At 45.1% G+C, this 12,589-nt stretch overlaps 1 protein-coding gene across 7 annotated transcripts; it reads left to right on the top strand.

The window, feature by feature from the left end:
* The first annotated feature begins 3,435 nt into the window (after positions 1-3,435).
* On the top strand, positions 3,436-12,589 carry CFC1 (cripto, FRL-1, cryptic family 1). 7 transcript variants are annotated; one of them, XM_036858314.1, is made up of 5 exons: positions 3,436-3,751; positions 3,965-4,074; positions 4,336-4,391; positions 5,733-5,855; positions 12,311-12,415. In XM_036858314.1, exons 1-4 carry the CDS (start codon positions 3,591-3,593, stop codon positions 5,739-5,741), a joined length of 336 nt encoding a protein of 111 aa, XP_036714209.1. In that variant the 5' UTR covers positions 3,436-3,590; the 3' UTR covers positions 5,742-5,855; positions 12,311-12,415. The 7 variants fall into 7 exon arrangements, with proteins under 7 accessions (XP_036714209.1, XP_036714210.1, XP_036714212.1 ...); XM_036858315.1 differs by lacking the exon at positions 12,311-12,415 and adding an exon at positions 11,861-11,898; XM_036858317.1 differs by lacking the exon at positions 4,336-4,391.

Raw genomic sequence — 12,589 nt, forward strand, 5'->3', positions numbered from 1 at the left:
AAATATAATCCTTTAGCTTATCCATGGTTTTTAGTGTACAACCCACATCGCTCATAAAGAACTTTCTATTGATTTAAAGTCATATATATACTTATTTTCATATGTAACTAAATTATGGTTTTAGATTTAATAACCATTAAGTCTAAAAGTATATTTGTCATGACTCCCATTACAGATGTTTCATGAAGGTATGAGGCAACCTCCTCATGTCTCCTGAGTTTTGCCCACTCAGATCTGCAGGTCCTCGTCTTGGCAGCTCACAGACCCAGCTTTTGGGAGGCTTCGTGGCAGCCAAGCTCACCAATTCCCTACTAGTTTATTTAACGGCATCTTTAATTAACCTCCCATTTAAAGGTTTAAAACATTAAATCAGTATCAAAGACTATTTCAGCTTTGGAGGAAGCATGCTATTTTTAGAAAGCAGTTTTTATGCTAAAATCAAAGAACAATTTGTTCCAGAGTTGCAAGGTGTCCTCTGAAGTGTGATAAAAGGGCCCAGTCCTTATTTTGGCATTTAGAAAAACTGAAAATCAGCAAGACCCAGAAGAGGCCCCCAAACCACTCCCCTCTTGGATACAGAGCAGGCCCCTGGTCAGACACTAGCAGGTGGCGGTTTCCCCTGTGCTCAGCGGTCTTCAGACACCCGGCACCCTGCAGTCTTCTTATAATATCTGTGCATTTCATGTTTCTCACAGATCTAAATGCCAAAAGCTTTGGACTTAAACTCTAAGCCTCACCCAAACATGAGGGGTAATAATAGTGCCCCCCCCGAGGGGTGCTGTATTAAGTGGGTAATGAATATGATATATTCACCATTATGCTAGGCACAGAGAAAAGGCCCAGTTTGTGAAAATACTGATGCATCCTCAGAAAGGAGGTATGAAATGACTCCCTTTATATTCATGCTCCCCACTCAAGGCTTTTGGGACTCAAGCCTGCTGGTTCTGAGGCAGGAGATAGAGGGGCCCCAGGCTGAACAGCTGAAGTTTCTTCCCTGTGGACAGAAACTCCATAATAGCAGGAGTGAGAGAGGAGGCTGGACCCCACCCACATAAGAGATAAAAGACCACATATTCCTCATTCCCGGTCAAGGAGACCTTCCCGACTACTCGTGTGCAGAAAGGCTCCTTGGGTCAAAAAGGGAGGGGGTGCCGCCCCATAGTAAGTGATGCCAACATACCCACAGACCTTTCGCTAGAATCCACCTTGGCTAAGAGATGCGCAGGCACACAGGGGAGGACCCTGAGATGTACCAAATACGGACTCAGAACGAGGCAAAGCAAGATGATTGGCCAAAGGAAACCCGGCAGAAATGCCCCATAAAAGTGATTCAAACTACCACGAGGGCGTGACTCTCCTCTGAGCCCGCCCGTGTGTCTATCCACACGTACCCTTTTTCCTCCTAATAAACACTTTACTTGTTTCACTACTTTCCGTCTCTATGTGGAAATTCATTTCTACACAGCTGACGGGCCAGGCCCTTGTCACTGGCCACTGGTGGTGGTGGTCTAGTGGCTGGGATTCAGCGCTCTCACAGCTGCTGCCTGACCTCAAACTCTGGCTGGAACCGAAACCCTGCTTTAAGCTGCTGCAGGCAGAGGCCACCCGAGATCAATTCTGCCCCACACAACAGGTCCCTTCTCTAGTTGGGCCCCTCACCATCTCCCAGTACAAGGAGTGTGCAATATAAAATCTCTATTTTCCTATGAAAACTTTTTTGTTCATGTTGAGGTTTTAATTTTTTGTTTTTTTCAGGGAGGGAAAGGCTTGTTGCTTTGGTCACCGATGTTTTACATTAGGGGTTGACCACTCCTGCTGCTATCAGTACAGTAAACACTGTTGGGGAGAGAATCCGGCTGTGTCTCCACCCCACCCTGCCCCCACCTCAGCGGGGTCTCATTGAGGGGATGATCCCTGAGGCTCAGTTTTGGGCCCTGCCTGTCACAGCCTGCCTTTGCCTAAGCGAGTTGCACAGTAGAACTCAGAGACCTCATTGCTGTGTTTCACTGCTGTTTCTCGTGGCCTGGGTAGAGAGTAGGAAATACCTGTGTCTTCTGTACTTATCCATCTTGGCTCCTGATGCAGTTCTTCCAGGACCTGCGGTAAGGACACCTTCAAATACAAAAACTGTTCAGACTCAACTTCCTTGGAGATCCTCAATGTGTCCATGAGAGAAGGAGACTTTTATACCAGACGTGTCAGTAGGAAAATGACCCGGAGCCACTCTGTTAGGTAAGAACGGAGATCATGTAGATCTTAGAGCCAAGAGGGGTGTTGAAGAGCCTGAATAAATTGCAATGCATGCACGATTTTGCTTCTCTTAAAGGGACACATACACTCTTGGTCTCAACATCTTTCTAAGGGATGACAACATTAATCAAAATCTACAAGTTACAAAATGAGTGCATAATATTTATTGTACATTAAAAATATACTTACACATTATATACTTATATATTTGTATAGGAATGCATTACATCTTATACATATGTAAATTTCTGCTCATACTTTTTTATATTTTAAACTTCGATAACTTTCTTTAAATATTCTAGGCTTCTGTTTATGATCAGCTTGGCATTACAGATCATCCACGTGGGAAACAGTAAGAACCATTTTGTTTATAGTCTCTTAGTTTTTGTTGCATATTTGTTTCTCAATCATTATCAGTCTCATATTTTCAATTAACTCTTTAAGGCTATCAAAGAGAGAAATATAAAGGTAGTAGAGAAGGAATCAACAGTGCTACAGCTCAGAAGCTCCAGCAGAAGACACTCGACTGGACCTTGAATAATTTTAGGGAGGAGAACGACAGCGCGGAGGGCTGGAGGCCGCAGGGTTCATTGCCCTACTCGCGGACTTTCCGAGAGCGAGAGCGTAAGTCGCGATGCTGCCCACAAAGGTCATCTCGGTCAGTGAACTCTGAGTTTAGGATTTAAAAAAAAAAACCTATGATAATTTAAGGATAAAACATTTTACCATCTTCAAATAATGATACCTTATAAAGTAAAAAATATTTCCTAGTGAGGTTCTCTGTTACTCTGAAAAATGTTTTACTATTTTATTGGTAAAACGTTGCGTTCGCTTTAAAACGGGTATTTTTCTGCAGGTCCAGAGCACCGTGATTTAAACGTATTTAAAGCAACTATCCCCACCCAGGATAATAGCGGACCTTTGCTAGTCTTATTGCAGACTCTCAGGCTCCAGACCCCTGGTCCCCAGGGGGTCCGCAGTGGAGGTGGAGGGTGGATGGGCAGTGGTGGAATTAAAAAAAAAAGGTTTTTTTGCCGTCTTCACACCCGTGGGTGGTCCCCGCCCGCCCGAGAGGCCTGTCTTTAATCACCATCTTGGGAAGTCACAGCCTAACTTTAACATGTGAAAGGAAGAAAGAAAGAACACCCTACTTGCAGGGGGCAGGGTTTCCCGTCTGTCTTAGGGCTCCGGCTCCTTCCTGACCCGCCGGCACCCCAGGTAGTTCGTGTTTTAATCCTTAAGTTAACAAGCAGGGTTTACCTGAGCAAACACTCTTAGCAGGGAGGCAATTTTATTGCCTCCCGGCGGCGATCTTGCTCGGCCCTCCTCGGGCGTCTCAGATGCAGAGGGCCGCGCGCGGCGCTGACGCCCAGGCCTCCCCCACAGGTGCGCCCCCGCGGCCGCGCTGCTGCCGGAACGGCGGCACCTGCGTGCTGGGCAGCTTCTGCGTGTGCCCCGCTCACTTCACCGGCCGCTACTGCGAGCACGACCAGAGGCACAGGTAGGCGGAGGGTTGAGCAGGCTGCGGGCGGCGCGGGGCGGAGGGGGCGCTGCGGTCGGCGCGGGGCGGAGGAGGCGAAGGGGGCGGCGGGGCCGCGCGGCGCGGGGCGGGGCGGCGCGGGGCGGAGGGGGCGCAGCGGGCGGCGGGGCCGCGCGGGGCGGGGCCGGGGGCGCGCGCGCCGGCCGCCCTGACGCCGGCCCTGCGCCTCCGCAGCGAATGCGGCGCGCTGGGGCACGGAGCCTGGACCTTCCGCGGCTGCCGCCTCTGCAGGTGTGTCTTTGCGGCCCTGCACTGCCTCCCGCTCCAGACACCCGGCCGCTGTGGTAAGAAGACCCGCGTACTGTGCGTACAACCCCCACACGCGTGCAGCTGCTCCTTCCTACCCAGCGATCCATAGCGAGCTCCCTGTGCCAGACGATCCAGGCATGGGCAACCTGGGTCGATTCATGACTCGGGAAAGTCGTCGTGAATCACGCAGTGTATTATCATTACTGTCATTTAAAAATTTATTCCTAAGTGTCCCATATCCCGATTGCCGAGTGTATACGTGATGCCCAAACAGTGTCCTTAAGTGTCCTTTACAGAGAGCAGAATTCGGGGAGCGCGCAAGCTGGTAAGCAGAGCCGCGCCTGGCAGACAGGTATTTATTTCTCTACACTAAGCCAACACCACCTTCTCACCTGTGAAATGCAGAGGGCACGCTGGAGCAGGACGGGAGCAGGCCTGCATGGCCAGGTGCTGCCCTTCAGGGCCAACCCGTCAGTGCTCCCAGGGAAGCAAGGCGCCTGGTAACCACAGCTCAGACCCGCCACATAAATAAAAGCCAGTGGGGTGTGGAGAACACGCAGGGTGAACACGCATTTATGAAGATTCTGAGCAGTTCCCAACTCAATGCAAATGTTTTGCTTGTAAAACTAAGTAAGGAACGTGAACTTCCTAGGTCAGAAAACAAACAAAATGCTCTGCTGCTAAGCCATCGTCTTGGGCAGGGACCAGGGACACAAGTAAAGAAGGCACAGCATTTCCATCGCCCTCTCCCCTTTTCAGTAAGCTCTGGCTGGGACAGCAGTGAGGGGCTCAGTTAATGCAGGCACAGCCCTTCAGCCCTCTGTGTAGCCCTGGGTGTGCTCCATGTGAAGCCCTTAGGCCCACTCCCCTGTTCCTTCCTGCACTGCAGTCAACCCTGGGCAGATCCCACTATCTAAGGGCATGCGTAGTGGTAACGCAAACCTTCATCCCCGCTTCACACCCCCTTGTCCACTGTCAGGACTGCAGTAGAGGGGCAGCACTCTTGGCGGTGGGGTTCCCTGGGTGGGGCCCCTAGTGGAGGAACACGGTTAATGAACGCTCAGCCTCCCTCCTCTGCAACCTGGATTAGCAGTCTAGTGACACTGTTCGTGAAGGTGCAGCCCTTCAAGCCCACGTCTGCTCCCCCTTCTCAGCCAGCTCTGCACGGTGCACGGTGCACGCAGTGTCTGTGGGGGGGAGTGTGATTATAGGACAATATCATTTCCCTCCCTCCCTCCTACTGGGCTCTCTGTTTGTTGGGCCTGTGCCCCTGATTCACTAGCTGCACTTTCAGCGCCCCAGAGAACGGAGGACAAAATTATGGAATAAGCGTCAGAATTGCAGATGGTGCCTGTGTAGTCCTACAGGTGAAGTCATTTCCCACTTGTCATTGGTGCTCCCAGCAGTGATGTGGGGAAAGGGCTAGCTGTGATCATTTCCAGTCTTCTAAGCAAGGCCAGCTTGGCTTCAGAAGCAACAGAGCAGGAACTGGGTTCTAGGATGTCTGCTCACATCCTGGGAAACACCCAAGGCTGGGACCGCTGTCTGCCAAGGACAGTGACAGCAACTCTGAAAATGTGGCTTCTACTCATCAAAGTTGAACAAAATAGTGCAGTCATCTTTCAGTGTAACTTGTCAGGCACAGAAAGGGCAGTTACCTTTTGTACTCTTTGACCCATTGATTCTGCTTCAGGGCAGGTGACGGTGGTGGTGGCTGTGCTGACAGCGGTTATGATGACATGAGGATGACGATGATAATGAGAGCAGCTGCGCTGATAGATGTTATGATGACGTGAGAATGGCAGTCATCATGATGGTAACTGTCTTTATTAGCTCTCAGTATATTTCAGGGACTTTATACACTTAATCCCATTCAAGTCTGATAACAAGCCTATGAAATAGGTATTATCCCTTTTATATTTGAGGAAACTGAAGCTTAGAGTGGTTAACTCCTATAGTTAGTCTTGTTTTTTTTTTTTCCTTAAGAGATAGTCACAGAGGTTAGTTGTTAATTTAGAAACAATATATGGTATTTTATAATAACATTTAAATTATTTTAAAATATAAATTAACATACCATGGCATATTGATATAAACATTGACATAATGATAATTAATATGTGATTAATATTACTCTGTGAATAAAATTGCTACTGTTCACAGCGTACATAAGCACATCCCTAAACTACATCAAACACTTTTTTAAAAAATTGAGATATAATTGCCATATAACGTTATATTAGTTTCAGGTATACAACACAGTGATTTGATATTTGTATACACTGAGAACTGATAATCACAGCAAATCTAGTTAACCTCCATCACCACACATAGTAATAATTTTTTTTCTTGTGATGAGAACTTTTAAGGTCTACTCTCTTAGTAACTTTCAAATGTGCAATACGGTGTTATTAACTATAGTCACCATGTCGTACATTACATCCCCATGACTTATTTATTTTATAACTGAAGGTTTGTACCTTTTGACCCCCTTCACCCATTTGCTCCCCCCCACACCTTTGGCAATCACTAATCTGAGTTTGGTTTCTTTCTTTTCTTTTCTTTCTTTCCTTTTTTTTTATATTCTACAAAAAAGTGAAATCAGAGGTATTTGTCTTTTTTGTCTGACTTATTTTGCTTAGCATAATGCCTTCAGGGTCCATCTATGTTGTTGCAAATGGTAAGATTTCCTTTTTTAATGGCTGAATAATATTCTGTTTTATATACATGTATGTAAATAGCTCACATTTTCTTTATCTATTCATTCATCAATGGACACTACGGTGCTTCCATGTCTTTTGTTCCATAGCTATTGTAAATAATGTGCAATGAACACAGAGATGCAGATATCTTCTAAAGTTAGTGTTTTCATTTCCTTTGCACAGATACCCAGAAATGGAATTGCTGGATCATATGGTAGTTCTATTTTTAATTTTTTGAGGAACTTCCGTACTGTTTTCCATAGTGGCTGCACAAATTTACATTCCCACCAAAAGTGCACAAGAGTTCGGGGTCTGATTCTTAACGACTTTACCATTCCAGACTCTTCCTATAATTATCAGTATAAATTAAGGATGATATTGTTTTGGAGTGGTTTTTTTTTTTTTACACTAAAATTTTATTATGGATATAACCAGAACTTTTATTGGCAAAATCACATTTTTTATTGATTTTTTCTCTGAGCCACTGAGTAGATTTGCCCTAAATATATCTTTTTTTTTAATTGAATGAAAGATTCTTTAAATTCTGTAGTGCTTTACAATTTTCAGAAGTTTCACACACATGATTTCATATAATCCCATAATGACCCTTTTATTTTCCCTATGCCTATATTGCCCCTCCCCCCTTTCTTCTCCTCTCTGGTAATCACTAGTTTGTTCTCTATATCTGTGAGTCTGCTTCTTTTTTGTTTTATTCAATAGTTTGTTGTGTTTTTTAGATTCTGCATATAAATGATACCATACAGTATTTGTCTTTCTCTATCTGACATTTCACTAGGCATAATACCCTCCAAGTCCATTCATGTTGCTGAAATGGCCAAATTTCATTCTTTTTATGGCTGAGTAGTATTCCTGTGTGTGTGTGTGTGTGTGTGTGTGTGTGTGTGTGTGTGTGTATCACATCTTCTTTATCCATTCATCTGTTGGTGGACACTTAGGTTGCTTCCATGCTTTGGCAATTGTAAATAATGCTGCTATGAACATTGGAGTGCATGTATCTTTTTGAATTAGTGTTTTTGTTTTTTTTTGGATGTACACCCAGGAGTGGAATTGCTGGGTCATATGGTAATTCTAGTTTTAGTTTTTTGAAAAATCTCCATACTGTTTTCAACATTGGCTACACCAATTTATATTCCCACCAACAGTGTACGAAGGTTCCCTTTTCTCCACATTCTAAACATTTGTTCTTTGTGTTCTTTTTGATGATACCCATTCTGATAGTTGTGAGATGATATATCATTGTGGTTTGGATTTGTGTTTCCCTGATGATTAGCGATGTTGACCAATTTTTCTTGTGCCTGTTGGCCATCTGCATTTCCTCTTTGGAAAAATGTCTACTCAGTTCTTCTGCCCATTTTTTTAAAGCTGGTTTTTTGTTTTGTTTTGTTTTTTATGTTGAGTTGTATGAGCTGTTTATATATGTTGGATATTAACCCCTTATAGCTCATATCATTTGCAAATATTTTCTCCCATTCAGTAGTTGCTTTTTTGTCAGTGGTTTTCTTTCCTGTGCAAAAGCTTTTAAGTTTAATTAGGTCCCATTTGTTTATTTTTGCTTTTACTTCCTTTGCTTTAGGAGACAAATCCAAAAGAATACTGCTGTGATTTATGTCAAAGAGTGTTCTGCCTGTGTTTTCCTCTAGGAGTTTAATTGTATCCATGCTTACGATGTAGGTCTTTAATCCATTTTGAGTTTATTTTTGTGTTTGGTGTTAGGGAGTGTTCTAATTTCATTCTTTTACATGTAGCTGTCCAATTTTCCTAGCACCACTTATGGAAGAGACTGTCTTTTCTCCAATGTATAATCTTGTCTCCTTTGTCATAGATTAATTGACCATAAATGTGTTGGTTTATTTCTGGGCTTTTTAAGAATATTTTTGATAGTGTTATTTAGAATATTGAAAATTTGACCATGTTGTAAATCCAACAGCAGAATAATAGGTAAGTAAATGTTTTAACTCCTTTAATGGAAGATTATGATGACTTTGAAGAGTATATGGAAGATAGAATGGAAAACTGTATTTACAATATATTTCTAATGTGAAAGGACACATATGGATGGGGGATCACACATAGATAACAACATGCTACAAAATTGTGGTCCTCTGGCTCCTCCAGGGACCCAAAGGCCAAAGGATCTCCAAGGGCTCTCCCTGCTCTGATACTATATGGGTCCAAGTTTGACAGGCTTTCTTAGTCCCATTATAATATCTTTTCAAGGGCAGGATAACCTGCCCTGTGAGGGTGCAGGGCAGGATAAAATTTATGCAACATATTCTTGTTTGTTGGTGTGAGCTATTTTGTAATTTTTTTCTGTTCCATGACCTAAAATAATGCTTTCTGCATAATAATTCTAAATAAATATTGAATGGATGACCTTTGACCTTTTAGTTCCAAATATAGTGCCAAAGAAGAAACACCATATAAGCTATGACCTACTATTATATTACATTAAAACAATCAATTTTCAGTGCTCTGAATACAATATGCTTAAGACAGGTAACTATCCTTCTACCATTTTCTTCATTTACATTTGTTAATTTTGCATTTAAAGAGGCAATGTGACATATAAAAAAAGCATGGGAAATCCCTCAAATACTTGTTCAAACCCCCCAAAACACTTGTTGTAATGTTCATGATCTTTATGAAAGGTTAAATAACTGTGCTTCAGTCTCCACAGCAGCAATATTTACCCCATTGGTTTGTTAAGATGAAAAGGCCCTATACCTCTTTCATATTATACATAAAGTAAAATATTGTTACTTTATTATCATCACCATCAACCATATTCACATCAATACAATGAGGTTAGAAAAAATGACTTAATAATCTAGCACTTATATGCAGATTTACTGAAATGTGGTTTTTAGGTTGTGAACAATACCCACTATACCATTAATTGATGAGCACTGTTAATTAGAGTTAAAAAAAAAATCAATAAGAATGACAACCTTGGAGCTAGCAGTCCTTGAATCAGCCCAAGATCTCATTTTACCAAGAGGGTGATTCTTCCTACACATAGCCCAAAGAATTAAGTATTTCTTTAGTATCAAGAACCATTATGTTCTAAAATTTAGAGTCTAAATAATGACACAGTGAAGTAGCAAATTCGAATGTCTTCAGAGATAAACAGGTCATGTAAATGTCAGATTGGGGTCAGGTCAAGCCTCACCTTCAAACCCAATTTAAAAAAAAATACAGTTCTGGCACAAAGCAGTCAACCAACCAACCAACAAGCAAACGAACAGAGCCAGCCTGTGGGCCTGTTGGAAGGATGGCCCTCCTAGGTCCTGGCCCCGGCTGGCTCTCAACAGTGGGTGTGCTGCCCAGGAGAGAGCAGGCCCTTTGTCAGATCCCTCTGGGACGTTCTCCCATGATAGATGCCGTTTCAGTGGGGGAGCTTCTCTGGGTGTCATCACAGAGAGGAAACCATCTGGCTTTCCAGGGGCATTCAGGGGTATCTTCAAATTGGAAAGTTTGGGGAATGCTGGCTCTGGACCTCATATTGAAACAAGATATTATCGTCATCTAGGTGGTCTCCATTTAAATCCCCACTCAGTGGTGATGACACGGTGACACATGCTGAGCATTCACAAATTTGATTTCACATATCTTCCTTTACATACATGCCTAAGACTAACATAATGATAAAAATCTCTGCTATGTCTGCGTAAGTCTAAAAAGAGACCTTTTGAAAAGTGTATAATTAAAATCCCAGGTTATAGTAAATCATCCATCGGTAGCAGAGTTTCCTTTTTGGTGTGACATAAAATAATGACAGGCCATAGAAGCATTGATTTCATAGATTCTAATAAACAGTAAATATTAATAAAGCTTATTTAAATTTTTTCCTATCAGTATATAGTGGAAGTTCTAATATTTTCTCGCTAAGCTCAATGGGTGACCTTGGGCCCCCTGGGAGGGACTCTGCATGGTTCTCACAGCCCCAGTTTGGGGACCCCTGCTTGAGGGATGGACTCCGTCTAACCAAATTCACAAAGCTGACTATAACAATGGCCTTTGAGTTCATATACAAGAAAAGACTGCCAACAGGGCCTGAATCCTTCTCTCTGTGGGCAGCCTGTTCCCTTCCACCAGGGGAAAATCAGTGAAGCTCAGTATAGGCTGACCCCTTCTTTACCTGTAGCTGCTTCTCATGCTGGGAGCACCTGTTGTATCATCAGCTTTTCTGGAACCTCCTCTGAGCCCACATGCTAAGGTTCCTGTTTTGTGGGGTTCTAGTACCCTGGAACAACCCTCTCCCATGCGGGGTGGTGTGGGGAATGGTGCCCAGGTCTGGAGTGGGCCTGACCTCGGTCTTGTGCTGAGCATGGCCTCCTGGACATGCCCACCGTAGTCACCTATGGACAGATGCAGGGCAGGTCGCTGCTGCGGTGGCTCGTCTTCGTCATTACTCATTAGTTTCTGACGGTTCATGCTCACCACAGGTTTTCACGTTCAGAAGGCACTTTCTGGAGGAATCCTAGAGGACAGCGCTTGGCGGGTTTGTTGGGGGAAGAGAAGGCTGGCCTCTGCCAATCAGCCCTGGGGAAATGGTCCCTTTAAGTTGGCCCTTTCCTCATTTGCATGCTTCCCTGCCCAGCTGACCCCACATCCAGCCCAGACTTGCTTGTGAGAATGCTTAGTGGAGTTGGTGCCCCTGCCTGCGGCCATGCCTGTGGGGCTTGTCAGCTTCACAGGGTAGCCACTCAGCACCGGCGACTTTGGCCGAGACCCTTGCCCGGTCTCACTACCCCAGAGATTCCCACTCAGCACCTTTGGGCTGGGGTCCTAGCTATATAGAAAGCCAGACGCACGGAGCCTTGGGGCTCAGAGTGAGACCTGCAGTGGAGGAGCCACATTGCCTTAGCAGGGTGGTGAGCACTCCGGGTGGGGCATTGTCCCCAGTGCTCTGCAGCTGCGCCTTGTTGTAACTTCCTCTGTGGGGATATCCGCCGTTGCTGTAGGGATGGGTGCTTTCCTCTTCTTCAGTAAGTGGTCCCTAGTCAGAGAAATAGAGTCAGGACTAATTGGGGAAAAGTTGGACCCTCTTTGCGACAGATGGGTGCAAGCTATTTTATGTTATTTTATTTTAAATCAGATCCACTTACCTGGATTGCTAAATGACGGGTGTGGAACTCTGAACCATCACCTTGGCCAGCTCACGTGCCAGATGAGAAGGGCTCAAGGGCTGTTTCTCTGTGAGCCTTAAAAACAGCAAACTGATTCTCCTTCAGCTCTCCACGTTACACAAAAATGCCTGTTTCCAGCCGCAGCGCGAGGAATGTACAAGCTAAAGGGAAGCACGTCTTCCTGGAGCTGCGCTGCGCTCCCCACACTGGGCTTCCTTCCGCGCTCCGGGCTGCCCTCCTCGTGGCCGGGAAGCCGCGGCTCAGGCTCCGCGGCTGATGCAGAGCCCGCCGGGCAAGGCCTAGAGAGGAGGCCCAGCGAGAAAAGGGCTTTACCGGATCAGGTGCAGACATCTCTGCTTCACTCTCTTAAAGCAAGCCTGCCACAGCATGTCTCATACACCCTCGGGGTTTCTTTCCAGACCTGAAAGACTTTCTCGCGTCACACTCTAATGGACCAAGAACGCGGCTCACGGGGAATGTTCTCCTCCTCCTGCCCTGCTTCCTCCTGAAATCCGTCCTCAGCGAAGGGGGAGGCCGCTGACGGGACCGCAGTTCCCCCCGGCGGAACCAGAACCGCGCCTGGCCTCCCAGCGTGGCCGAGCGAGGCGGCGCTGCGTGGGGAAGCCGGGCTTGCTTGTCCTCTTGTATTGTCTATGTTGTAGGCCATAGATTGGTTTCATTTCTTATAAAGTGGAGCA

This window comes from Balaenoptera musculus, chromosome 7 (assembly GCF_009873245.2).
Source record: "Balaenoptera musculus isolate JJ_BM4_2016_0621 chromosome 7, mBalMus1.pri.v3, whole genome shotgun sequence".
Lineage (NCBI taxonomy): Eukaryota > Metazoa > Chordata > Mammalia > Artiodactyla > Balaenopteridae > Balaenoptera > Balaenoptera musculus.

Coding starts and splice junctions, on each gene's coding strand:
- CFC1 (XM_036858312.1), top strand. CDS start 3,591: ATGCAGAGGGCCGCGCGCGGCGCTGACGCCCAGGCCTCCCCCACAGGT. Junction 3,752..3,964: donor GAGCACGACCAGAGGCACAG/GTAGGCGGAGGG, acceptor GCGCCTCCGCAG/CGAATGCGGCGCGCTGGGGC. Junction 4,075..12,310: donor CCAGACACCCGGCCGCTGTG/GTAAGAAGACCC, acceptor GTTTCTTTCCAG/ACCTGAAAGACTTTCTCGCG.